Source organism: Saccostrea echinata, unplaced genomic scaffold (genome assembly GCF_033153115.1).
Source record: "Saccostrea echinata isolate AGI-Se365-2 ecotype Australia unplaced genomic scaffold, CSIRO_AGI_Sech_v1 ptg000056l, whole genome shotgun sequence".
Classification (NCBI taxonomy): domain Eukaryota; kingdom Metazoa; phylum Mollusca; class Bivalvia; order Ostreida; family Ostreidae; genus Saccostrea; species Saccostrea echinata.
Genome location: NW_026889805.1, coordinates 21,805,001 through 21,831,943, shown reverse-complemented (window position 1 = coordinate 21,831,943; position 26,943 = coordinate 21,805,001). Strand labels below are relative to the sequence as shown.

Sequence of the window (26,943 nt, the reverse complement as noted above, 5' to 3'; positions counted from 1 at the left end):
TATACATAAATCAAATATGTACATGTAACATAAAATTTTATCAAAAACGTTTTATCTACCATTCGTATGCAATATCCATTAAATCAAATTGATTTTATTTTTTGTGAATTTTTAGTTGTTGTAACCGCGAGAACGTAATTTGTGGCGAAATGCAATAAGCGTTGCAATATTGTGGGTCCAGAGATTACTGCGGAAAAAAATTCGTTTGGATGAAATCAATCGTACGAAAGCCTATTAGGATCAAACTACGGTAAAAAAAAAAAATTTAAAAGGCGTTATAACGCCTTTCCAAAAGGCGTTATAATGCGAAAAAAGGCGTAATAACGCAAATAAAGGCGTAATTACGCCTTTTCAAAAGGCGTTATAACACGAAAAAAGGCGTTATTACGCCTTTCAAAAGGGCGTTATTACGCCTTTCAAAAAGGCGTTATTACGCCTTTCCAAAAGGCATTATTACGCCTTTTAAAAAGGCGTTATTACGCCTTTCCAAAAGGCGTTATTACGCCTTTCCAAAAGGCGTTATTACTTACGTGTAAAATATTTTCAGTGTTAAACCAGCTTAGTCCTTCTCTGATGCCAGACGCCTCTACCAAGGTGCATGGATTTCAGAAATTTGGTTGAAGGCTAATTGCTCATTATACCTATGCAAATAGTTTGCCTGTTTTTTTTGTTCCAAGAGGAGAGAAAAATATTTCAAATTTGACATGAATTTTTAATACGTGGCTAGCAAAGCCCAAAGCTGGTTTTGCCTATATCCTGGATTTTCAAAAGTAGAGTGTTGACTTCTCTTAATATGCATGCAAAATGCAAACAACTGTCTGCGAGATGTGCAGGAATATAGAGAATACTATAATTTATAATATTATAACTATAATCTAAATATTGCATAAATAAAGATGGTTTTGGTTCAATCTTTCATAAATTTACTATTTTAGAATAACGCCTTTCCCTTTTTGGATATAACTTCTTTTCAAACAGGCCGGTAGTAAGAATACGAGGGGGGGGGGGGCTCCCCCACCCCACTTTTTGGGAGAATAGTCTTGCTATATTTTAAATATAAAAAATCATTTATTGATCGCTTGGTCCCTTAACATTTTGTTGCAGTATGGTTAAACTCAGGCAAGTCATTGCATTAAAAAAAAAAAAGGTTTACCGAACAGTTAGAAAAAGTTTCCCCTCAAGTTTAGGCAGTTTATTTTGGGGGGGGGGGGTGCTTCTTGTTTTTTTTTGTTTTGTTTTGTTTTGTTTTTTTTGGATTGCTTGTCAATTTTATGGGAGCCCCCCCCCCCCCACTTCAAAAGCATGGGCCTGTCAAAGACATAATAATGGCCCTTCAAAAGGCATAATTACGCCTTTTTGAATGGCGTATTAATGCCTTTTAGAAAGGCGTAAAACGCCTTTTGGATAGGCGTAATAACGCCTTTTGGATAGGCGTAATAAGGCCTTTTTAAAAGGCGTAATAACGCCTTTTTAAAAGGCGTAATAACGCCTTTTGGATAGGCGTAATAGCGCCTTTTTTCGCGTTATAACGCCTTTTTGACAGGCGTAATTACGCCTTTATTTGCGTTATTACGCCTTTTTTCGCGTTATAACCCTTTTGAAAAGGCGTTATATAACGCCTTTTAAATATTTTTTTTACCGTAGTTTGATCCTAATAGGCTTACGTACAATCGCAACTTCTCGGGCCTTTCCGACTGGCGGAAAAACAACCTTGAATGCATTACGTAGACGCCATGACAACCCCCCTTTTCACAAACTTTGAAATAAATGTGGAAAGACCTCTTATCTGGGGAGTATAGAGTTTAACTTTATTGAATGTAAAGATATTACCTAAAATATACTGTAGAAGGGACTTTTACCTCCGTCTATCCTATATTTAAATAAATTGGCATTCTATATTTAGAGGTCGCGTCATCAAGCTAACACTAATGTGAGGATCACGTGACCTGGTGTACACATTGATAAATTGGAAGTTGTATAAAATTTTAACATCCGGTGATGTTAATACATTCGATGCATTCGGCAAACCTCGGCTGATTCCGTCACCTTCATCGAGGTACGAATCTGCCGAGGTGTGCCGAGTGACATTCGAGGTTGTTTTTCCGACCTCTTACGGAAAGACCCGAGATGATGCGATTGGGATGAAATGTGCACAGTCCGAGTTTTCTCTTCGCCCAGGCCTTGTCGTTAGAGCTCGCAGAGCTCGAAGCGCCGCTCGCTGTTGGTACATGTATAATTGTATAATTATTATATTGCTGTTGGTACATGTATAATTGTATAATAATGTTGGTACATGTATAATTGTATAATTGTTTCGCATTCGTGAAAATATCAAAACATGATCCTGTCCCACTCGTGAAATAAATTCCATGTCCAAATACAAAACATTGAATTTTCTGTTTATTACATTTTCTTTGATTTTCCCTTTGCCTCTGTCTTTTCTAATACATGTACAGTGTCATAGGCTGTACGTGACGTCATAGTTGAGCAGTTGAGATGTCATAGCTTAGCAGTTGTGCGATTGAAAACATTGCAACATGGAATTAGCAACATATTTGGGAAGAAATTTGCAGTTTTAGTCTCTGTCAACATGGTTTAGTTACTACATGTATTTCAATCATATTAAAGGCCAGAAATTATATTTTACTTACTTTGATATCCTTTCACACTGTGACAGAATATCATTTTGGTATCCTTTCACACTGTGAGAGAATATCAGTTTTATTCAATGAATAAATTATAGTATTTCACTGTTGAAAATGTAATAAAATTGTATATACATGTATATCATTTGATATATGCAGAATCATCAAGGAATCAACATGTTTCTATCACTTTTATGTTTAGTCTCTATTGCGTGGGAAAGGAACAGAGAAAAAATATAGTTGTTGCTAGTTATCATGTACATGATGTCAAGATATTTTAAAAAAAATCGCACAATGATTGAAATAGTTCAAATATATATACATGTATAAAGACGTGTAAATTTTTTCTGAAGCTGAAGGTCGATGCAATATGATGTCCTTTATTTCAGCGGGAAAAGATTATGTGAATTGTTGAAGTAACACAGTCGTTATGCACATAAGTATACAGTAAAATGAACAACTTGAGATTCACGGCATTTTGTCTTTATTAGTCCCCTACCGGTGAAACCGGAGGGGACTATAGGTTTCCTCTGAGTCTGTCCGTCCGTCCGTCCGTCTGTCTGTCAGTCTGTCCCTCTGTCTATCTGTCAGTCTGTCCCACTTGGTTTTCCGCACTTTTTTTCTAAACGCTTGTAAATATTGAGCTGATTTTGGTATGTGACTCAACCTTAATGAGTTATAGATCAAGTTTGCATTTCGTTTCGCTTCATTGATTTAATTTTGACGCAATTATAGCATTTTCAATTTTTAACGGGAACCAGATTACACTTGTCGGTAGGGGACTAGTATTGCTAATGCAAAACTCTCAGAATGCTTGTTTATAGATATTTTACAGTACATTCAACCTTACAGAGAACATGCAGGGTACGAAGAAAGAAAATGGTCATTGTATTTGGGGGGGGGGGGGGAGGGCCGGGCTTCAAATTCCTGACAAGTAGAATTATGATAAAAAAAATATTGACTCCTCTTCAAGTTGACACAATCTTTGAGAGCTGGCAATAATTGTCGGGACGAGACCCAGAGAGAAAAGAAAATCCCGAAATGAAAAGTGAAGACATGGGCTTAAGAAAAGCTGAATCCGAATCAGAGAGGTGCAGCTGAGAGGAAGGGGGTGGAGGGTTGACTACATGGGGATAAGTAGATTCGATGAGGAAACAACGAAAGAATGAACAGCATTCCTACCTACAACACAAAGGAGAGGAATTAATGGTTTAACACGGTGTTGAAATATAACTTTGAAATGTTAATAATTTTCATCCATACTTTATAAAGTCTTTTACATTGAACTCTAGTATCAACAACGACCAGTTTTCCCTAAGAAATAAATTAGGAAATGCTCAGTTGATGTAAATATTTGGCATTATTTCCCCTTAGGGAGATGTCCTTGATATTCCCTTTTTATATTAGTGCGATGTAACTCGTCCCACTTCCTTTTGTGAAAATATTCTCACTTCTTCCTTCTCTAATGACACTTCCTTGATTTCTTCAGTTCTTATTCGTAGGGAAAACACTTGTTTTTAGTTTGCCTTATTTAAGTTTTTTTGTTTTTGTTTTTTTTTTAGATCAACTAAATCGCATTGTGCCTCATTTCTCACACGTTGGGATACTACGTACATACTTTATTGTTATGTGATAGATACTAATTAGAACATGCCTTATTTCTCACACTTTGTGATACCCACTACAGGTGACTCTCAATGACTCGAACTCCGACCTCTCGAAGTAAAACCCCGGTCCCGTTTTTTCTCTCTATATACTAGAAACTAAGCAGATTTACTCCAAATCTCTCGGAACTGATTAATTTTCTGACTATGAATGTATAAAATACTGGTAAATCTAAGGTGGGGTGTATAATTAATCTAATTGCTATAAAAACAATTGAACTATCAATAATCTATTGTTATTTGCACGTGGGAATAGGTGAAAATATGATTTTTAAAAAGTGAGAATAGGTGGAAGACACCGTCTGGGACGAGTGGATAATTAGTTGTTTACATAGGTGACACTAAACAAGTGTGTTGTCCGAGGGTTGATAAGGATTGGTCAATTTTTTAAAAAAGGAGATACTAGTAGCCGTTCACGACTGATTTTGCCTTTGCAGTCAGATAGATGATGATTTTGAGAATTCAATATACAGGCATGTAAAAAAAAAAATCTTATAAATTACAAATCTTTGTTCTATTTCTACACAACCACAGTAAGGCAACCATTGAAAAAAAATTCCAAACTCAAAAACTGAATAGAGATACCAAGAAATCGGTTGTAAGACACAATGAACTATGGGGAGATCGGGCGTGCTATTCATGCCATTGGCACTAAATACTATCTGAGTGTATTAATGAAATGAAAATTGATATCGAAATTGAAAGATTTTTTTTCCCCTTATTTAACCACGATACTATTTTTCTTGTTTGAAACCAAGTAAATTACCAGTAAAACACGAATTAGTTTTCAACATGAATATTTCCGGTAAACGTAATAATAGAACTGTGAACTTCGAGAGATTGAAAGTCATCTGTGCCTTGTTTCTTATAACTAAGTGTAATGTCATTAATGTGCCTTATTTCTTATAACTAAGTGTAATGTCATTAATGTGTCTTATTTCTTATATCTAAGTGTTATGTCATTAATGTGCCTTATTTCTTATAACTAAGTGTAATGTCATTAATGTGTCTTATTTCCTATAACTAAGTGTTATGTCATTAATGTGCCTTATTTCTTATAACTAAGTGTAATGTCATTAATGTGTCTTATTTCCTATAACTAAGTGTAATGTCATTAATGTGCCTTATTTCTTATAACTAAATGTAATGTCATTAATGTGTCTTATTTCTTATAACTAAGTGTTATGTCATTGATGTGTCTTATTTCTTATAACTAAGTGCAATGTCATTAATGTGTCTTATTTCTTATAACTAAGTGTAATGTCATTGATGTGTATTATTTCCTATAACTAAGTGTTATGTCATTGATGTGTCTTATTTCTTATAACTAAGTGTTATGTCATTGATGTGTCTTATTTCTTATAACTGAGTGTTATGTCATTAATGTGCCTTATTTCTTATAACTAAGTGTAATGTCATTGATGTGTATTATTTCCTATAACTAAGTGTTATGTCATTGATGTGCCTTATATCTTATAACTAAGTGTAATGTCATTGATGTGCCTTATTTCCTATAACTAAGTGTTATGTCATTGATGTGTCTTATTTCCTATAACTAAGTGTTATGTCATTAATATGCCTTATTTCTTATAACTAAGTGTAATGTCATTAATGTGTCTTATTTCCTATAACTAAGTGTAATGTCATTAATGTGCCTTATTTCCTATAACTAAGTGTAATGTCATTAATGTGTCTTATTTTTCTATAACTAAGTGTAATGTCATTAATGTGCCTTATTTCTTATAACTAAGTGTAATGTCATTAATGTGCCTTATTTCCTATAACTAAGTGTATTGCTATTAATGGTCTTATTTCTTATAACTAAATGTAATGTCATTAATGAGCCTTATTTCTTATATCTAAGTGTAATGTCATTAATGTGTCTTGTTTCTTATGACTAAATGTAATGTCAATAATGTGCCTTATTTCTTATAACTAGGTGTAATGTTATTAATGTGCCTTATTTCTTATGACTACGTGTAATGTCATTAATGTGTCTTATTTCTTATAACTAAGTGTGTTGCTATTAATGTGTCTTATTTCTTATAACTAAGTGTAATGTCATTAATGAGCCTTATTTCTTATAACTAGGTGTAATGTCATTAATGTGCCTTATTTCTTATAACTAAGCGTAATGTCATTAATGTGCCTTATTTCTTATAACTAAGCGTAATGTCATTAATGAGCCTTATTTCTTATATCTAAGTGTAATGTCGTTAATGTGCCTTATTTCTTATGACTAGGTGTAATGTTATTTATGTGCCTTATTTCTAATGACTAAGTGTAATGTCATTGATGTGTCTTATTTCTTATAACTAAGTGTAATGTCATTAATGTGTCCTATTTCTTATAACTAAGTGTAATGTCATTGATGTGTATTATTTCCTATAACTAAGTGTTATGTCATTGATGTGTCTTATTTCTTATAACTAAGTGTTATGTCATTGATGTGTCTTATTTCTTATAACTAAGTGTTATGTCATTGATGTGCCTTATATCTTATAACTAAGTGTAATGTCATTGATGTGCCTTATTTCCTATAACTAAGTGTTATGTCATTGATGTGTCTTATTTCCTATAACTAAGTGTTATGTCATTAATATGCCTTATTTCTTATAACTAAGTGTAATGTCATTAATGTGTCTTATTTCCTATAACTAAGTGTAATGTCATTAATGTGCCTTATTTCCTATAACTAAGTGTAATGTCATTAATGTGTCTTATTTTTCTATAACTAAGTGTAATGTCATTAATGTGCCTTATTTCTTATAACTAAGTGTAATGTCATTAATGTGCCTTATTTCCTATAACTAAGTGTATTGCTATTAATGGTCTTATTTCTTATAACTAAATGTAATGTCATTAATGAGCCTTATTTCTTATATCTAAGTGTAATGTCATTAATGTGTCTTGTTTCTTATGACTAAATGTAATGTCAATAATGTGCCTTATTTCTTATAACTAGGTGTAATGTTATTAATGTGCCTTATTTCTTATGACTACGTGTAATGTCATTAATGTGTCTTATTTCTTATAACTAAGTGTGTTGCTATTAATGTGTCTTATTTCTTATAACTAAGTGTAATGTCATTAATGAGCCTTATTTCTTATAACTAGGTGTAATGTCATTAATGTGCCTTATTTCTTATAACTAAGCGTAATGTCATTAATGTGCCTTATTTCTTATAACTAAGCGTAATGTCATTAATGAGCCTTATTTCTTATATCTAAGTGTAATGTCGTTAATGTGCCTTATTTCTTATGACTAGGTGTAATGTTATTTATGTGCCTTATTTCTAATGACTAAGTGTAATGTCATTCATGTGTCCTATTTCTTATAACTAAGTGTAATGTCATTAGTGTGTTTTATTTCTTATAGCTAAGTGTATTGCTATTAATGTTCCTTTTTTCTTATAACTAAGTGTAATGTCATTTATGTGCCTTATTTCTTATAATTAGGTGTAATGTCATTAATTTTTATTATTTCTTATAAATAAGTGTAATGTCCTTAATGTTAATGTGCCTTATTTCTTAAAACTAAGTGTGATGTCATTAACGTGCCTTATTTCTTATAACTAAGTGTGATGTCATTAATGTGTCTTATTTCCTATAACTAAGTGTAATGTCATTAATGAGCCTTATTTCTTATGACTAAGTGTGATGTTATTAATGTGTCTTATTTCTTATAACTAGGTGTAATGTCATTAATGTGTCTTATTTCTTATAACTAAGTGTGATGTCATTAACGTGCCTTGTTTCTTATAACTAAGTGTAATGTTATTAATGTGCCTTATTTCTTATAACTAGGTGTTATATGAGCTTATTTCATTTATGGGCTTTATTTCTTACAATTGAAGATACATACTATAGGGTGTACTTTAATTCTTGTCAAAGTAAAATACGTTAAAGTACTTTCAATTTTTCGAAAGATACTGTGTATGGGGAGGAAAATTTCAAACCTATTTGGTAATACTGTGTGAGATATTTTTTGATTGACTATTTTGAGACCTTGGGCCACGGACTATACATATAGTATTTTTCATTTAATGAGAGACCATAGAAAAATAGTTACTTTTATCAGTAAATATTTGTTGAAATTATCATCTTAGAGTTCACATGTGTTTAATAAATCCTTTCATTTGGATATTAAATCAATTTATACAAAAATCCTGTGAAATTTGACAAAATAAAACAAAAAACGTCATATAAATTCACAATAGGAGTAAAATATAAATTGTCAGAACAAAATATTACATGTCAAAATTACATGTAATTGGTGTTTTCATAACAAAATATAGTTTAAGACCATCTAAACACCAACATCTAAGAAGTATATGAGTTTCATGTAAGCACTGGGGCTAAGGACTATACTGTTAAACATCTCTATTGTGGACAATCAACTTAAAGAAAATATAGTTGTATAATTAAATTTTGGGTATTTTTTGAAAATTATTTTGGTGTTCAATAACAGTTCTCACCACTTAGTTTGAGTATTCATAATAACATACTTTGAAAATACCAGTAATGTTGTCTAATGTACTGTGTACTTTCAATGCCAAATGAAATTTCAGTTCAACTAATTAACGCATTAATATTGGTGTTTCCCAATATTTCCCAGTGTAGAGAAAATTTGTAGCATTTACCGGGACGGGAAATACCAGTATTTACCACTGGTAATTCCCACACTGGTATTTCCCGGCCAACCCTGCAATATCAAGATGATTGCAGTTATACAGAAAAGGTTGATATCACTTCTCAAGTACTATACACAGTCGAAGTCTACTTTCACACTTATCGCGCGAAATCTCATCTGGAACGCAAGATTTTTTGGGCACTGAACTTAAATCGCCAATGCCTGGAATACACTGTTCAACATTGCCGTGGGGTGCAAGTGAAAGTCCTATATATGCCAAATTATCTGCCAGTAAAGGAGAATTGCTTGAAATATTAAGAATACCAGAATTACTGGGTGATTTTTCGAACACTATATTATATTTTTTAGAAGTTATGCATTTCTTATGAATATCATGTAAATTTTGAATTTACTAGGGGGAGGTAAATGCAAAATTTATAACAATGATATGAATATGAATGTATTTCTCACATTTTTTTTGTACCTACTAGATTATTAATACTAGATTATTAATAAGCTTCATTTTCTCACACAGTGTGATATCTACTAGATTATAATTAGCTTTATTTCTCACATTTTTTAATAACCACTTGAATCCAAAATGCCTCTTTCCTTTTAGTGAGACCGTCTTGAACCTCAGCAGACTTACTTATAATTAATTCTGTTATAATTTCATTATGTTGTAGATAACTTTGACCTTGCTCTTTGTGACGTTAAGAATGTGACCTTCAGCATACATTTATGACGTCATTGTATATTGGATACAGAATCAACATACCCACTGAACATGTTTCTTACACTTTTGGGATTGGTGGCATATTGCGTAGAAAGGCAAAGAGCAAATGGTAATTTCACTTATAAAGTGTGCAACAGAAGTGAAAGTTTTGGAGATTTAGCAGTAATTAATATTTTTCGTGACGTATCATGGTCCATCTAACTGTCTAAGGAAAATCCAAGAGTCGACACTCATCTTAAATCTATTTTATTGACCCCCTACCTTTTTTAAATAAGATTCTATACCAAAAACACGAAATAAACATCCGTCGATGTTCTTTTTTAATGTACGTATATTAGAATTTTGATAGTAAAAGCAAGATGCTCAATGCACCTTACGGAGAATAATAAAGAGGAGAGTACAGAAATATGGTTGATAAACACCATCTTCTTATCAGATCAATACCGACGAGATCTCGGCGATGGAGACTACTGGAAACCATAGGAACAAGACTGGGAGACGGGGAACTCCCAATGATGAATGAAAAAGGATTATGTGTACAAGAAAAGAATGAAGAATGGAGGAAGGTCTACTCGGAGAAAAGACGACAAAGTTGGGAGCGGCGAGTGATAGATTACATGGGTGCAAATAGTTTTAACACACATTTTAGTTTGAATTGATATAAAAAATAAACATGCAAGATTTGTAATTAAGCATTCTTTACATTTTATTTAATCAACATAAATGACTTGACTACTTTATTTGCATGTATTTTCACCATTTAAAACATGCAACAGAGACTTCTGATCAATACATACGTACTTTGTCGTCCGAGAACATTTTTTTTTCAAAGGGAGGGGGATAAATTATGTCTGGTACCTTGTATTGAAAATGATAAACTCAATATTTACATATTTACACCCTGTCCAATATAATTTTCTCAGTGTCTAAAAACTTCTTTCTTTAGTGTAAAGAGGGTCCTTAATCTAAGGAGAAAAAAAGTCTCTGATGACACTGTAGCTCTACTGGTTTGTACTTGTAACGAAAGAAGAGAAAAGTAGCATTTGCCTTTCAAACTATGCAACAGCAATGATTGAATAATGGTCCTTGGTTTAATCTCTTTGTGGCAAAATTTATTGCAATCAAACTAAAAGTCTTTTGTTTGTTTGTTTATTTGTTTAACACCCCTTTCAGGAATTTTTCACTCATATTGAGACGCCACCACTTGCCGGTGAAGGGCTGCAAATTTATACCTTTACTCAGCACTAAGGACCATTGAGCAGTGATGGATCTTTTTCGTGCCAGCACCTACTGCTACATGGGACCTCGGTTTATATGGTCCCATCCGAAGGACCGGTCTCCACCTCCCGCAGTGGGAGTAGTATTTTGATAGAATTTCACCAAAATTTCTAGTTTTAGTAACCATGGCAAGACCATTCCTTAAAATTAAAAAACTGATATACTGAATTACTCAGTGAAGTCTACTTGAATGCAAAGTTATTTTAGGAATGACTCTAATTCTTGGCCAAATTATTCGAGTATAACCTGGTTTGGGTCAGTTTACGCTGTTTTATAATCCGCGAAGCGGAAGCGGATTATAAAACAGCGTAAACTGACCCAAACCAGGTTATACTCGAATAATTTGTCAAGAATTAGAGTCATTCCTTATAATTTAAATTTAAAATCATTAAATAACTATGGGTGTAAAATTTCGTTGCTTTTTATTAGTTCAAATTTGCCGCTCAATAATACAACCGTAGTAACGGAAGTGATGGGAAGCGAGGGGAGGTAAAAACTGATGCATAGGCCTAGCAGCTTGTTTACATGTGGTAAGATCGAATTATTGTTTGAAGTTAAAGGTACATTTATTAAATCTGGAATTTTCCATGAATCCCGAGGACTGGAAATGAGAGGATTGTATGGATACAGATGATTCAGCTGGTTGTCAGGGGGGGGGGGGGGTTGTCCCCATACCAAACCAGGTTATACAGAAATAATTTGTGTTCCTTTTTGGATATTAACCAATCAGAGGCTAGAATACAAACAAAATTAAATTATACTGAAATAAGAACAAGACTGCAGGAGGAATAGGGTTCTGAGAGTATTTCACAGAAATTTATATTTTTAGTAACCATTGCAACATCGTTCATCAAACCCAAAAACAGAGACACTGAACTATGTATCTTAGTGTAGTCTACTTGTGTGCCAAGTTATATTGAAATCAGACCAAAACTGTAGGAGGAGTAGCGTTTGGAAAGCATTTCACAGAAATTTCTATTTTTAGTAACCATGGCAACAATGTTCATCAAAATCAAAAACTGATACTGCAGTATGTTTCTTAGTGTAGTCTTCTTGTGTGCCAAGTTGTATCTTGTGTGCCAAGTTATAATGAAATCATACCAAAATTGTAGGAGGAACAGCATTTTGAAAATTTGTTTATAGACAGACGAATGGAAGACGACACCTCACTATCGCATAAGTACTGAAGCGTATTAGGGCCGCAGCAGTATCTTTTATTAATTTGTTATAACAAATTATTATTTTGATATAACAAATTACTGATCTGTTATAACAAATTACATGTACTAATCTGTTATAACAAATTATTACTTTGAAATAGCAAATTATCAATTTGTTATAACAGATTTTCAATCTGTTATAACAGATTATCAATTTGTTATAACAAATTAGTAATTATAATAACAAATTGTCAATTTGTTAAAACAAATTAGTAATTTCATATAAAAGATTATTCAATAAGTTTTTAAATTAGAAAATTATTATCGGCAAGGTTTAATTGTTACTAATATTGCAGATTTTATTGAGTCAGTTACTTGGATTAAATGTCTCTGTTAGACAATTTAAAAGATTTACTGCATCCCGGGGATTCAATCTAATGTTCTGATTGTTGGATCCTTCATATTTAGAGAAATTTGAAGATCCGGACAATTAAATTTGATTTCTAGATTTCATTGTCGTCCATTCAAATTAACACTAAAATGGATAGTCCTTTGCAAGTCAACCCAGAGGTCAAAAGGGGAGAAAACCTAATTTTTCCTTCTTTACATATGTGTAATATTTTGGATTGCTTCACGATTTCTTTTAAAATGTATAGGTAGTCCCATTTGAGGCAACTGGGATACAAATTGCAAATGAATTTGAAGAAACAACTGTCAAAGTTTTGGGCCAGTAATAAGTTATAAACTAAGGCTATAGTGGGACTTTTCCAACATTTCGATTTTATAAATTACACCCTTACATGAAAAATAACACAAAGTATCTAACTATTTCACCAAGTACTACCCACTCAAAAATATTGTTTATTTTCTTTTTCAGAGAAAGTTTGATGTATCATTTCATTTTTTTCTATGATAATTTATCTACAAATTCATTTTTGTCAGTGTTGTCTTTCTTGCCCCCAGCGTAAAAAAAAAGGGGGGGGGCAGGGGGTTCACCTGAGGACCAGATCCAGGGTTTTGCATTAGGAACCGGAGTGCTATGATCTGGCAAAGTCTCATTGAAGCTCCTGAGAATTAACTACATTGTATAAGGAACCTGGGGATTTTGACACATTGTATCTTTATTACATGATGTTCAACTGTGAAAATTCTATGCTAAAACATCTTACTCCAAATTAATGTTGGTTAAAAGCTCGATCAACAGAGCTTATGTGTATAGCTTTCACAAATCCGACCTAAAATAAGATTTTCTGACACCTTCAAAGAACTATATATGGTTTGGGCCATTTTAGGCCCCCATTCAGAAAATGTTTATATTTACTATGGGGAGTGATAAGGCAAGTGTGTTGCTTAAAAAATATATTTTAATTTGTTCAGGCATTTCGTTGCCATGGAAACCGTCGTCAAAAAACACATACCTTCAGACCTACAAATCCGGCATTTATCGTCATTTAACCAATCTTTAGTTTTGATACCAACTATAATGTCTTCAGTAAATGTCTATACTTATACTTTGGGATGCTAGTATGTCACAGCGACTGTTTTACGAAGGAAATATATTTTGAATTGACCAGGCATTCCGTTTCCATGGTAACCATTTTTAAATTAGTAATTTATAATTTGTTATATAAAATTATTAATTTGTTAAATCAATTTATTAATTTGTTTTAACAAATTACTTATTTGTTGTAACAGATTACTAATTTATTATAACAAAATACTAATATGTTGTAACAGAATACTAAATTGTTATCACAAAATACTAATTTGTTATCACAAAATACTAATTTGTTATAACAAATTGATAATTTGTTATAACAAATTGATTATTTGTTATAACAAATTGATAATTTGTTATAACAAATTAATAATTTATTAAAACAAATAAATAAAAGATACTGCTGCGACCCTAATACGCTTCCGTACATAATCTCCTCTGGTCTCTGACTAGTCCGAAATATCTGACGTTTTCCAGGCTTTTTTCACGATTTTGATATTTCATGTGCCAGGAAAACGTGAAATATCAAAATTGTGAAAAAAGCCTGGAAAACGTCAGATATTTCGGACTAGTCTCTGACGAGTAGAGCTAAAAATATATTAACACTTATTACAATAGTAAAATTATACAATATAGGATAAAGTTAATATCCTCGCAAAGTATGTCAAAGTATTGAACACCATAAACTGTGAGAAATGTTTGGAACACAACGAAACACTGTTTAAAGTGTTCTGAAAATGCATTTAAATTCGAACAATCCAATTCCAATTCTGCAACAATTATCATTTTTCAGTAATAATGAGCCATTATTCCATAAGACAGTGAGTCATCCGTGTTGCACAGAGGTTATATCATTACACTCTAGAGTCATAGAGTAAGTAGATGAACTGAACATTGATCAACCCTTACATCATGTGTTTGAATCCTACTTTGGAACACGGAGACTGTTCCTTAGGTTGTGACTGCATAAACTGTCCTTTGTTCGGTGTCGCAGTAGGTGCTGGCATGATAAAAAAGACCCCTCACTTACTCATAAATGTCGAGTACATCTAAATTTGCAGCCTCCCACTCAGTGAAAAATTACTTGAAGGGATTTAAGGCAAACAAACAATCAGGATACAATGTTAAGAATCTGTAAAAATTTTCCTCTCATTTCTAAATCAAGTCTGATGTCTGTTCCTATTGTCCCCATCTTTAACCTTCCAAGTGCAAAATCTTTGCAACAACAACGGTGTGAGAAAATTTCTTCACTCTGCTTTAAGATAAATCCAGTATAACTCCATAAGCACATTATGTTATCATATTTCTCTAACTACCTCATCCATCCCTTAACCCTCTTGCCCAACTTCCATTATTTTTAAACTCCTTTGCAAGAATAGGATCAATTAAAGTTTTCAGAATTGGTTTTATTATTTATCTCATTCTTTGTTTTTGAATAAATTCAATAAATATACAATATCAAAAAAGTCAAGAAATATCACAGCTGATTATCACTTGTTGGCAAACTGTGAAGACACCCATGCCAGGCCCCACTTCAAGTTTGTTAACATGTACTTAAGAGCTTTAGTCCACTGTTCTTCAGAGTTGAACTGAATTCTGAAACAAAAACAATCAATGAGCAATACAATTAAATTTTTTTAGAAGATCTAAAATTCAAATTTAAAGTTTCTATATTAAACTTAACAACATTTGGAGCATCTTGGAAAGACTGCAGTCTACTTTCTTTAAATATAAAGTGCACTGCCACGGCACATGATACACCCATCAAATATTGTTTATCACAAACAGATGAGGGAAAAAATGTGATAAAAAGTACTTTTATGTGATAAATGCATGATTTTAAACTTCAGACCCCAGAACAATAACTCTATTCAATGTAAAAAAGGGTCAATAACTCATAACCATTTTTGTGCTTTAACAACAATTTTTTTGGTCTTATAAACTATTCTTAATGAAATCAATTTTTTTAAGGAATTGACTGATATGCATTTAGAGGTTGCATATAATTTCTTTAAAATTTGTTTTGGTTTCAATTGCCATTTAACAGTGGAAGAAGAGAATTATCTAGTAAATGATATTCATTTTACCTCTGTTGAGAGACCATGTTTATCATAATGTGCCTCATTTCCCTTCTATTGAGACACAATGTTATTTATGTGCCTAATTTTACCTTTATTGAAAGACCATGTTAATATTATAATGTGCCCCATTTTACCTCTGTTGGGAGACCATGTTAATTATGTACTTCTTTTTACCTCTATTGAGAGACCATATAATTAATAATATGCCTCATTTCCCTTTTTAGGGAGACTCACTTGATTGAGTATGATGTCCCTGTGCTGCTATCCTCTATTTTCCCTTTCTCCATCTTGTATGGTAAACAAAACCCTGTGTCCCCCTTCTCTACCTCTTCCTTAAACTAAAATAATAGATAATGCAATGATTGTCTGCCTTAATAAATATCAGAGATGATGAAATGACAAAACAACAATATAAAAGTTATGATCATACCTGTTGTAAGCAGTCTAAGAAGGCTACCATAGCTTGATCAAATCTAGATAAGTAAAAAAACAAGAGGCCCAAGGGCCTTAACGGTCACCTGAGTATAATACAACAATTTAGAGGATCCATAGAGTATAAAATGAACTGAAAGGTGAAGCTTTGTTGCCCAAAAGCAAGAAAAATAGGGTGATCAGGATTAACAAAATAATTAGTCTAGTATTCATTAACAGTTCATAAATTAGGTTCTAATCTGTTCCCCATTTATCACTCTCACCAGACAGTATATTAAGAAACTATCAGTGCTTCTGTACTCTTTTAATTCCTTGTGGAAATCTCTTACATTGGCCTGAGTAAGACTCTTGGTCTTTGATGAACACTTAAGGTACTGGTATTCCATCCCTAATAGCCTCAGATTCAATGAATTTGAATACATAACAGATGTGTACGGGTGGAATACTCAGTATATTTAGACATAATCTACATTTATTACTATTAGCATGTAAGAATGGAAGTGTCCTAATTTATGACTTGACCTTTGTTGAAGAGTTATCTCCCTCTTTTTTAAGTAATAAAAATCAATTTTAAAAAAATATACGGTAAAAAAATTGTTTTCATTTGTCAATCTATTTCTAATGATTTAATGGATCTTTCCACCACAGTAGTTATTGATATTCTTATTATCTGAATTTTTATTTTAAAAAAATCGCTTGTCTCCATAGACTTCAATGCAATTTCTATTAATTAAATACTGCTTAGTTAATTACGTTTTTGAAACTTCCACTTGGTAAATCCTTTTCTACTGTAAAGTTCTTTGAATTAATATCAGAGTATTATATACGTGATTGATATTTAAGGATAGAGAATTAGTTCCTATTAGGGATGGAAAACCTTAATAAGACAAGTCTACCTGATCATTAAAACTATGAAAGTACTTTTTGTATTATACAATAAAAATTCTTGCATAATTCTCTTATTCTATTAACCTTTCAAGTACATTATTTACAGTGATTAATTATCACAAGTAAATGGCAAAGGGGAATAACTCCTCTCAGTAGAATACAAATTAATAGAGCCCTGGCCTGGACTAGAACACTTGACCAAATGGTCTTGATGTTCAAAAATCTGGTAAAAATACCCTTCCTTATTAAAACTTTTACCCTTTTTGCCTCTGATATGCCCAGGTGCAGAGAAGATTTTTAAAGCATTAATGCATTTTCACTATATAATATTAGAGTCCCGCCCTAACATCTGAACCTCTGATACAGGGGTCATGAAATTCACAAATTTGGAAAAGGCATCCTTGCTTATCATAACCATGTATTTGTTTAAATAATACCCAGGAGAAGAGAAGAAGCTTTTCAAAGAAATAATGCACTTTCACTATATGATCTATATAGCCCCACCCTAGCACCAGAACCCCTGACCCAGGGGCCATGAATTTCAAAATTTTGGTAGAGTCACTCTTGCTCATCATAACTATGTATTCGATTTGTTTCAATAATACCCAGGAGTAGAGAAGATTTTCAAAGAATTAATGCATTTTCACTATATAATCAAAAGAGCCCCGCCCTAGCACCAGAACCCCTGACCCAGGGGCCATGAATTTCACAATTTTGGTAGAGTTACTCTTGCTTATCATAACTATGTATTCAATTTGTTTCAATAATACCCAGGAGTAGAGAAGAAGATTTTCAAAGAAATAATGCACTTTCACTATATGATCTATATAGCCCAGCCCTAACACCAGAACCCCTGACCCTGGGGCTATGAATTTCACAATTTTGGTAGAGTCACTCTTGCTTATCATAACTATGTATTCAATTTGTTTCAATAATACCCAGGAGTAGAGAAGAAGATTTTCAAAGAATTAATGCATTTTCATTATATAATCAAAAGAGCCCCGCCCTAGCACCAGAACCCCTGACCCAGGGGCCATGAATTTCACAATTTTGGTATAGTCACTCTTGCTTATCATAACTATGTATTCAATTTGTTTCAATAATACCCAGGAGTAGAGAAGAAGATTTTCAAAGAAATAATGCACTTTCACTATATGATCTATATAGCCCCGCCCTAACACCAGAACCCCTGACCCTGGGGCTATGAATTTCACAATTTTGGTAGAGTCACTCTTGCTTATCATAACTATGTATTCAATTTCTTTCAATAATACCCAGGAGTAGAGAAGAAGATTTTCAAAGAAATAATGCACTTTCACTATATGTTCTATATAGCCCCGCCCTAACACCAGAACCCCTGACCCTGGGGCCATGAATTTCACAATTTTGGTAGAGTCACCCTTGCTCATCATAACTATGTATTCAATTTGTTTCAATAATACCAAGGAGTAGAGAAGAAGATTTTCAAAGAAATAATGCACTTTCACTATATGATCTATATAGCCCCGCCCTAGCACAAGAACCCCTGACCCTGGGGCCATGAATTTCACAATTTTGGTAGAGGGTCAATGCTTATTACAATCATGCCAACAGTTTGACTGCTTGATGTCCAGGAGTAAAGAAGAAGATTTTTAAAGATTGCATTAATTTTGATGGTTTTGGCCCCACCCTCAGGCCCCAGGGGGGCAGGGGCCACGAATTCACAATTTTTGTTCCCCTTCACCCATAGATGCCATGTGCCAAAATTGGTTGAAATTGGTTCACTGGTTCCAGAGAAGAAGCTGAAAATGTTCAAAAGTTTACGACTGACGAACGACGGACGACAACGGACGTAAAGAGATAGCAATAGGTAACCTGAGTGACTCAGGTGACCTAAAAAAGGAATTAAGATGTCATAAATATATCAGCAACATCTTTAAGCTTAAAACTAGAGGTACTGTGAGCAATGAGCTCACAAAATGATAACCCCCACTTCCATATGAGTATGATGAGAAGTCCATATTTTGCTATGGGAAGCCTCAAATATCTGCCCATTCAGAACACAATATAGGAATTTCACAATGACACTATGTCTGAAAGATTTTGTGAAAGTCTCATCAAATTTTACTCAGTGGTATAGGGGAGTTGCAAATAAGAGATGGGTACCCCCACGTCACAGAAAGAATGGCAGTGTCCATATTTTGCCATTGTAACCCTATTTATCTGCCTGATCGAAAAATAAAATAGGAGGTGGCCAATGGCATTGTGTAATAAACATTTTTTTAAGATTCTGTGAAAGTCTCATTAAATTATTTTCAGTGGTATAGTAGGAGTTGTGGATAAGAGATGGCTATCCCAATGTTATGGAAAGAATGCCAGTGTCTATATTTTGCTATAGGAACCCCTAATATCTGCCCAATCGAAAAATAAAATAGGAAATGCACAATATAATAAAAATTCTGTGAAAGTCTCATTAAATTTTATCCAATGGTGTAGGAGGAGTTGTGGATAAGAGATGGATACCCCCTATGTTATAGAAAGAGTGGCAGTGTCTACATTTTGCAATGAAAAACCCTATTTATCTACCTGATCATGGGTACCCTCTTTGTGATAGAAAGAATGGCAGTGACCATATTTTGCTATGGATAACCCTATTTATCTGCCCAAATTGAAAAGTAAAATAAGAGATGCACAATGGCACTATGTAATAAAGATTCTGTGAAAGTCTCATTAAATTTTATCCAATGGTGTAGGAGCAGTTGTGGATAAGAGATGGGTACCCCCTATGTTATAGAAAGGGTGGCAGTGTCTACATTTTGCTATGAAAAACCCTCTGCCTGATCAAAAAATAAAATATGAGGTGCACAATGGCACTATCTAATAATAATTCTGTGAAAATGTCATTAAATTTTATCCATTTGTTACTGATATAGGAGGAGTTGTGGATAAGAGATGGGTACCCCCAAGTGTTATGGAAGGATGGACAACCTGTCACTACCTCCCACTTTTCAAGCCGGGATGGGGGTGAAGGTCTAAAATTTATAATTTTAAATATCTATACTTAAACAAAAGAGAAACAGATAAAACATCCATTTTTTAAACATGTTCGTAATATCTATAAAGCTTATAGGGTACACTGATATAAAATTGAGTGACAGTGTTTATAAAAATATCAATTTGATGCATGACTTTGGTAATTTAAGAAAGATAAAGTACACATGAACAATTTTCTTGCATGCATTTTACAGCCTCCAGTGAACATAGACAGCCTCTGTACAATAAGGCATCTGACAATGAGTGCTTACTTTGTGTCCCAGAAGAACCTAAAGCCACCCGATCCATACAATGGCAGCTCTTTAGATTTGTCTGATAAAGACTCTAGGTATGAGTGGTTCCCATATGGAACTAACCGGTACCTAAAATTCAGATGTATCTGTGGTTAAGTCTAAGTACATGTTGTACCTATAAATCATATACATGATCTGATTAACTGTACGTATACAAATGGTATGTTAGATGTGTCTGTGGCAAGTCTAAGTACTGATAAATTGTAAGACATCTATGCTTATGACAATCTGTGAAATTTTATGCACATAGATCAGACTTAACATAGGCAGGTCTATAAGGGTCTGTCAGATGTGTCTATGATAAGTCCAAGTATCTAAAACTAATTTTACAGAAAACTTGATTATGTGTACCATTATACCAGTCAAATATTTGTATGATAAGTTTCTAAGTTGCTAATCAAAACTCCAATCTACAAAAACATACCTTTGGAATATTAAATTCATTTTTTTAGCCAGTGAATTCAAAAGTAAGACTGTCTGACCCCAGGCAGCATTTATTTCATTCCAGTCAACCTGAAGAACAAACTTAGATATTCCTCAAATAATCTTCATTTCAAGCATTGTTTGGCATCCAGTTTATATGTATATGTACTAATTTATCCAATCTTGTGATATACTTACAGGAACACTAGGTAGCCTTCCAAGACGGAAATTATTAATGGTCCCAAAATGACCACTATGCCTGTAATTAAAGAATAACAAAGTCAAAATTCATGTACTTCTTGCACTCATGCATTAACATTTTGTTAAAGGAATAAGTGTCTTATTTTTGTGTATGAGGCAATGAAAAACCTGAAAGCAGGTGATATATTACAATATTTACATCCACTAAATATTATTTTCTTTATTTCTTATGACAACCAATTGCCGCTTTCAATCAATTAATAATCAAATTCAGAGAATTGTAGTCCCTAACTTTTGGGGTCTTTTTTGTTGGAGTGCAATGATATATGTCATATTGTAACTGTCTTGTCTACCCCTCCATCAAACTAAAAAAGTTATATTATATGTGTTATATTTTTTGTGAATTTTGGACACATTGCCCATATTGACTAGCATAGGTCCAGCATTCAAAGCCAATCTAAAAGTGTGCATTCCTAGATGCATCATCCATGCAAGTCTCATCCAGCTAGGGCTTGCTGCTACTTGAGAATGGACCTGCTACAAAAACTTTAACCTGCTAACTCATCTGGAAAATGTAGGTCAGATCCAGTATTCAAAGCCAGTCTGGTAATGCAAAACTCAATATGAATCATCCATGCAAATTTAGTCACCATAAGGCTTATAGTTACATTGGAATGAAACCTGCTCCTAAAACTCTAACTTGCTCCAAAAACTTAAACCTGCTCCAAAAACTAACCTGGTCTCTAATCCAGGAAATATAGGTCAGATCCTGCATACAAAGCAAGTATGGTAGTGTACATCCCATGATGTAAATTTGCAAGTTTGGTCCAGGTAGGGCTTATACTTTTTTGGGAATGAGACCATTAACCAGAACACCATTGTTGGGGGTATAGCATAAGCTCATCTTGACTATGTCAAGGTGAGCTTAAAATGATTAATTTAAAAAAGCAATTGTAGATCTTCAACCAGAGCACATACCTGGATAATTCATCTTTGGTGCAATGATTTGAATACAAAAAGCAAGCAAAGTTCAAAAAACAAGAATTCATCTAACCATATATGGAAGGTGGTATTGAACACATTGGTTTTCTTTAACTTGTCCAGTTGTGTCTGTGCATATTTTAGTTGGTTGTCAACACTATAAAAATAATTCCATATTAATTAACTCATTTTCCTTTAAAATAATAAAACATAAATCTGCACTTATTTAAAAAATACCTACACAGGAGTATTACATTATTCTGTCTGCTTCTTTGTTTATGTATTCTTTTTTTTCCTGATAATCAGTGCCCCACTGTAAACCCTTCCTTAAGAATTAACAATTCAATTAACATCAAGCATGTCTTACCTTCTTTGTTCATCTTCGAGTTCCTGCACCTGTCTTTTATACTCATTGTATTCTTTCCAATACCTAAAGATACATAAAATCTGAGAGACTGCATCAGACAAGAGTTTGAAGGAACCACAGTATGACATACAAATGCACTATTAATGATTCCTGTTTAATTCTTTCATGTAGAGTAAAGAAAATGGTCAAAGATCAAATTCACTCTTAATTTCTAAGGCATATTGTTTGCCTGTCAGACAAAAAACAATGTTTTTTTAACAAGAGGCCCATGAGTCACAATGCTCAGCTGAGTAACTATGGCCCTTCATCATCAGATTCTTTTTTCTATATATTCTTATGTAAAACTGAACACCTGTCCTCCTCCTCCTCCAGTTTATGACTGATCTCTCTTTCCTTCTCTAGTATGGCCTCCGTCTGCTGCTGTTCTCTCTCTAAGCTCTCTAACTGCTGCCTCAGAGACTGTTCCTCTGCTTGAAGCTAGAAATTTAACAATCCCCGAGTTATGATTGAAACTTAGTATGAAACTTATATTTTGGCATCGTTTCAACAAATGCTCTGAAAATAAAAGGAACAAAATTTCTGCTTCTAAAACTGTATAATTATATAAATATTTTAAAAGATAACATGTATTAAAGCATATTCTCCAACAATTTGTGTTTTAAATGTCCACATACTGTTGTGCATTTATATACACATGCTCTCTGTGTCATTTTAATTTTTACCTGTTTTAACTCTTCATCCAAATTAGTATCATCCTTTTCAGTGCTTAAGTTATCCAAATTTTCAAGAAATTCTCTGAAATAAAATGGAAACAATCTCTTCATTATAAAACTATTGGTAGTTAGAACTAACAAAAAACTATTGTTATCTGTTCATCCTTTTTTGTTATCTTTACATTAAAAAAGTGATCTCAATCTCACCTGTGATTATAAAGTCTCACTTGCAATCTTTACACTCACTGGTACACTTCACATTCTTACCTTCATCACTTTTATCTGTTATCAAGTTATCATTACATTCTCACTTTTTATTTGTAATTAGTCACAATCTTTACATTCTGATTTGTAATTATTATGTTCTGAATCACAAATTTTACATACTCACTAACTACATTCTCTCCTGTAATCTTTATATTCTCACCTAAAATCTTTCCTATCTCAATGTATCCCTTAACTTTGACATGAAATGTTTACATTCTTGAAATTTCTCTATCTTTTGAATCTCCTAAATTATATAAAAAAAAAAATACCTGTTACCATTTCAGACCTGTTTACCCATATTGTTGTCTCTCAGTATTTTTTTTATTAAATTTGTCAGTGAGATTTGGCATTTACCAGTAAGATTTTACTTTCCATCAATTTTACATGTATTACTACAGAACAACTACATTTCTAATTACCATTTCTGTCATTTTTAAAACCACTGAGTTTTGGCGGCCCAACATCACTTAAGTGTTTGAAATCTTTCTCTTTTTTTAGTGATTAAAAAGCATCAAACTGAGACAGATCATAACGAAAACTAACTGCTAAAATCCAAACGAACGGATTTCTGATTTCTGTATTTTCATAATAGCAAAACGTGAGACGCATTTTAGACTCAAAATCTGCACAAAATATGGTGAAATCGTAAGAGTAAACAGGTCTGCTATTCATTTTCTCTCTCTCTAAATCTATACAGACTTACCTGTTACAATTACTATTCTCAACTGCATCACTCACCTGTAATCTTTACATTCATCCTCTGTGATCTTTAACTGGTTATCTAACTGATCCAGCAGGTTGTCTGTACACTCCTACAAAACAGACAAATATAACTAGTACCTACAATAGTTCGGTCTCAATTTTCCTTAGTAGAATCAAATTTGTCCTGCAAGCTATTTAATATAAAACAAAACTGTAAGTCAGGTGATCCGAACCTCTGCCATTCTGATGGAAACTTTCTTCAAGTATGATGACATTTTTAATATAAAAGCAAAATAAGTAAGTCTTGTAAAAGGAATAGAAATATCTTGTGCACCAATATTTCATTAAAATATCTCTGCTTTGACTTTGAGGTAGAAACCTTGATTTCAGCTCACTGACACTCAGTTTGGATATTTTTTTTTTTTACTGAAATACATGTATCTTATATGATAACAAATGCCCAACTGACACTGATACTTTTCTACTAACTTATGAAGGCTTTGACTATCCATCACATGCAAAACTGGAAAATCCCTTCCCTTTTAATAGACAGCCATCATAAATCTGCTGCTGCCTTACATTTCCCTAAACTTAAAAGATCAGCTAGGGAAGATAACTTTTCTCTCAAATCCAGAGCTGAACATTAATTTGGCTCAATGATGTTATGAAAACGTCAAATATTCTGTTAATTTGTTTGAAATTTAACACCTCTCCACACCTACCTCACAAAGTGGATGATCAATCTCTGACTGACCTGACATGACATCAAACAGTGCACTGGAAACCTGAAATGAAATGTCTCTTTAGCTGAAGTGTGGTAAGTACAATATTGTACATAGTTGAAAAACTCTAAAAGATCAGTTCTTACTTACCCGTATTCTGTGACTAAGATTGTCCATGTTCCCGGGGCTTGTTTCCCCCAAAAGGAGGAAATCACCAGCATCTTCATCTTGTTGAGATGTACTGTATATTACAGTAAAAAGAAAGTCAATAAATATTGAATATTCTTTCAATCAAAAGCAACCAATCTTCCCCTCTTCAAAAATTTCTTTTGGGTAAGTTAAAGGCTATACCTTGTTATGTCTCTTTTTGAATAGTTTTCATCCACTTTAACTTCTTCCTACAAGGGAAATATATATCAAGTATACCAGTGATGGCTGAAGATTTATAAACCAGAAAAAGAGAAAATAATACATTTTTCTAAAATTCATTTGTTTTATGCACTCTTAGTCTAAATCAGTGTTTTTCCTATTTATTTTAAAGAAAAGCATTAGAGATCAATTGTAACAGGCTAGGGGTTGAGGTTTATGAACAAAATCTTTGTGGACTTTACAATGATTATTTTTTTTTTAATTTTTTGATTTCTAAGCTGCATTTTTATCAATCTAAGTGGTTAATTTGGCTGGTAGTCGGTAATTAGGGAAAACACTGCAAATATGGACAAAATAAAATTATTTTTTGTTTGGAATTGCCTCCCGCCTCATTGAAATGACCCCTCCTGGAAAAATTTCATTGATGACCAAAACTAATAAGATTTTTTTTTTTATTCAATCAATTCTTGGCCTATTATCACAAGTGCCACCCAATCACTTAAAGTGTTGGATCTAAGCAAAAACTGTGTTTCTTGTTAATGGGAGTTACCCTTTACAAACAAGAGGCCCAGAGGCCACATCGCTCACCTGACCAATATGGCTAGGAAAAAGCAGAAATCAGTTCAGTCTTGAAAGGTTGAAAAGTTTAAATAAACAAGAGGCCCATGGGCCACATCGCTCACCTGAGCACATTGGCTAGGAAAAAAAGCAAAAATCAGTACAGTATTGAAAAGTTTACAGGGAGGGGGGTGTTGAATTTTAAACTACCTGATGATGCTTTCATATCAATATAACAAATGGCTTTGTTGTTCTTGAGCAGCAGATTTTTTTCCCATATATTCATTTGTAAAAATTTGATCCCCCATTGTGTCCCCACCCTATCCCCGGGGGCCCTCATTTGAACAAATTTCATTCTACACTACCCAAAGATGCCTCCATATCAATTTGACGAATCATGGCTTTTCTGTTCTTGAGAAAAAGACTTTTTCCTATATATTCCTCTGTAAACTTTGATCCCAAATTGTGGCCCCACCCTACCCCTGGGGGTCAAGATTTGAACAAACTTGAATCTTCACTATCTGAGGATGCTTCCATATAAATATGACCAATCATGGCTTTACTGTTCTTAAGAAGAAGATTTTTAATGATATTTTCCTATATATTTCTATGTAAAACTTTGATCCCCAATTGTGGCCCCACCCTACCCCCGGGTGTTATTATTTGAACAAATTTGAATCTTCACTACCTGAGGATGCTTCCATATAAATATGACCAATCATGGCTTTACTGTTTTTAAGAAGATTTTAGAGATATTTTTCCTATATATTTCTTGTAAAACTTTGATCCCTCATTGTGGCTTCACCCTACCCCCGGGGGTCATGATTTGAACAAATTTGAATCTTCACTACCTGAGGATGCTTCCATATAAATATGACCAATTATGGCTTTACTGTTTTTAAGAAGAAGATTTTTAGAGATATTTTCCTTTATATTTCTATGTAAAACTTTGATCCCCCATTGTGGCCCCACCCTACCCCCGGGGGTCATGATTTGAATAAACTTGAATCTTCACTACCTGAGGATGCTTCCATATAAATATGACCAATCATGGCTTTACTGTTCTTAAGAAGAAGATTTTTAAAGATATTTTCCTATATATTTCTATGTAAAACTTTGATCCCCCATTGTGGCCCCCCCCCCTACCCCCGGGGGTCATGATTTGAACAAACTTGAATCTACACTACCTGAGGATGCTTCCATATAAATATGACCAAGCATGGCTTTGCTGTTCTTAAGAAGAAGATTTTTAAAGATATTTTCCTATATATTTCTATGTAAAACTTTGATCGCCCATTG

The 26,943-nt window shown here is 33.3% G+C and overlaps 1 protein-coding gene across 1 annotated transcript in view; it reads right to left on the bottom strand.

The window, feature by feature from the left end:
* Positions 1 to 14,999: 14,999 nt before the first annotated feature.
* LOC133173131 (beclin-1-like) overlaps positions 15,000 to 26,943 on the bottom strand; it is a 15,658-nt gene continuing 3,714 nt past the window's right edge. Inside the window, exons 3-16 of the mRNA XM_061308070.1 lie at positions 25,069 to 25,115; positions 24,868 to 24,958; positions 24,718 to 24,780; positions 24,032 to 24,105; positions 23,036 to 23,108; positions 22,666 to 22,790; positions 22,314 to 22,376; positions 22,020 to 22,103; positions 20,963 to 21,023; positions 20,766 to 20,854; positions 20,300 to 20,410; positions 16,126 to 16,168; positions 15,930 to 16,033; positions 15,000 to 15,210 (exon numbers count right to left, since the gene is read on the bottom strand). Of these exons, the coding sequence (XP_061164054.1) occupies positions 15,105 to 15,210; positions 15,930 to 16,033; positions 16,126 to 16,168; positions 20,300 to 20,410; positions 20,766 to 20,854; positions 20,963 to 21,023; positions 22,020 to 22,103; positions 22,314 to 22,376; positions 22,666 to 22,790; positions 23,036 to 23,108; positions 24,032 to 24,105; positions 24,718 to 24,780; positions 24,868 to 24,958; positions 25,069 to 25,115 (1,134 nt within the window). The 3' untranslated portion in view covers positions 15,000 to 15,104. The remainder of the gene's footprint in view (positions 15,211 to 15,929; positions 16,034 to 16,125; positions 16,169 to 20,299; positions 20,411 to 20,765; positions 20,855 to 20,962; positions 21,024 to 22,019; positions 22,104 to 22,313; positions 22,377 to 22,665; positions 22,791 to 23,035; positions 23,109 to 24,031; positions 24,106 to 24,717; positions 24,781 to 24,867; positions 24,959 to 25,068; positions 25,116 to 26,943) is intronic.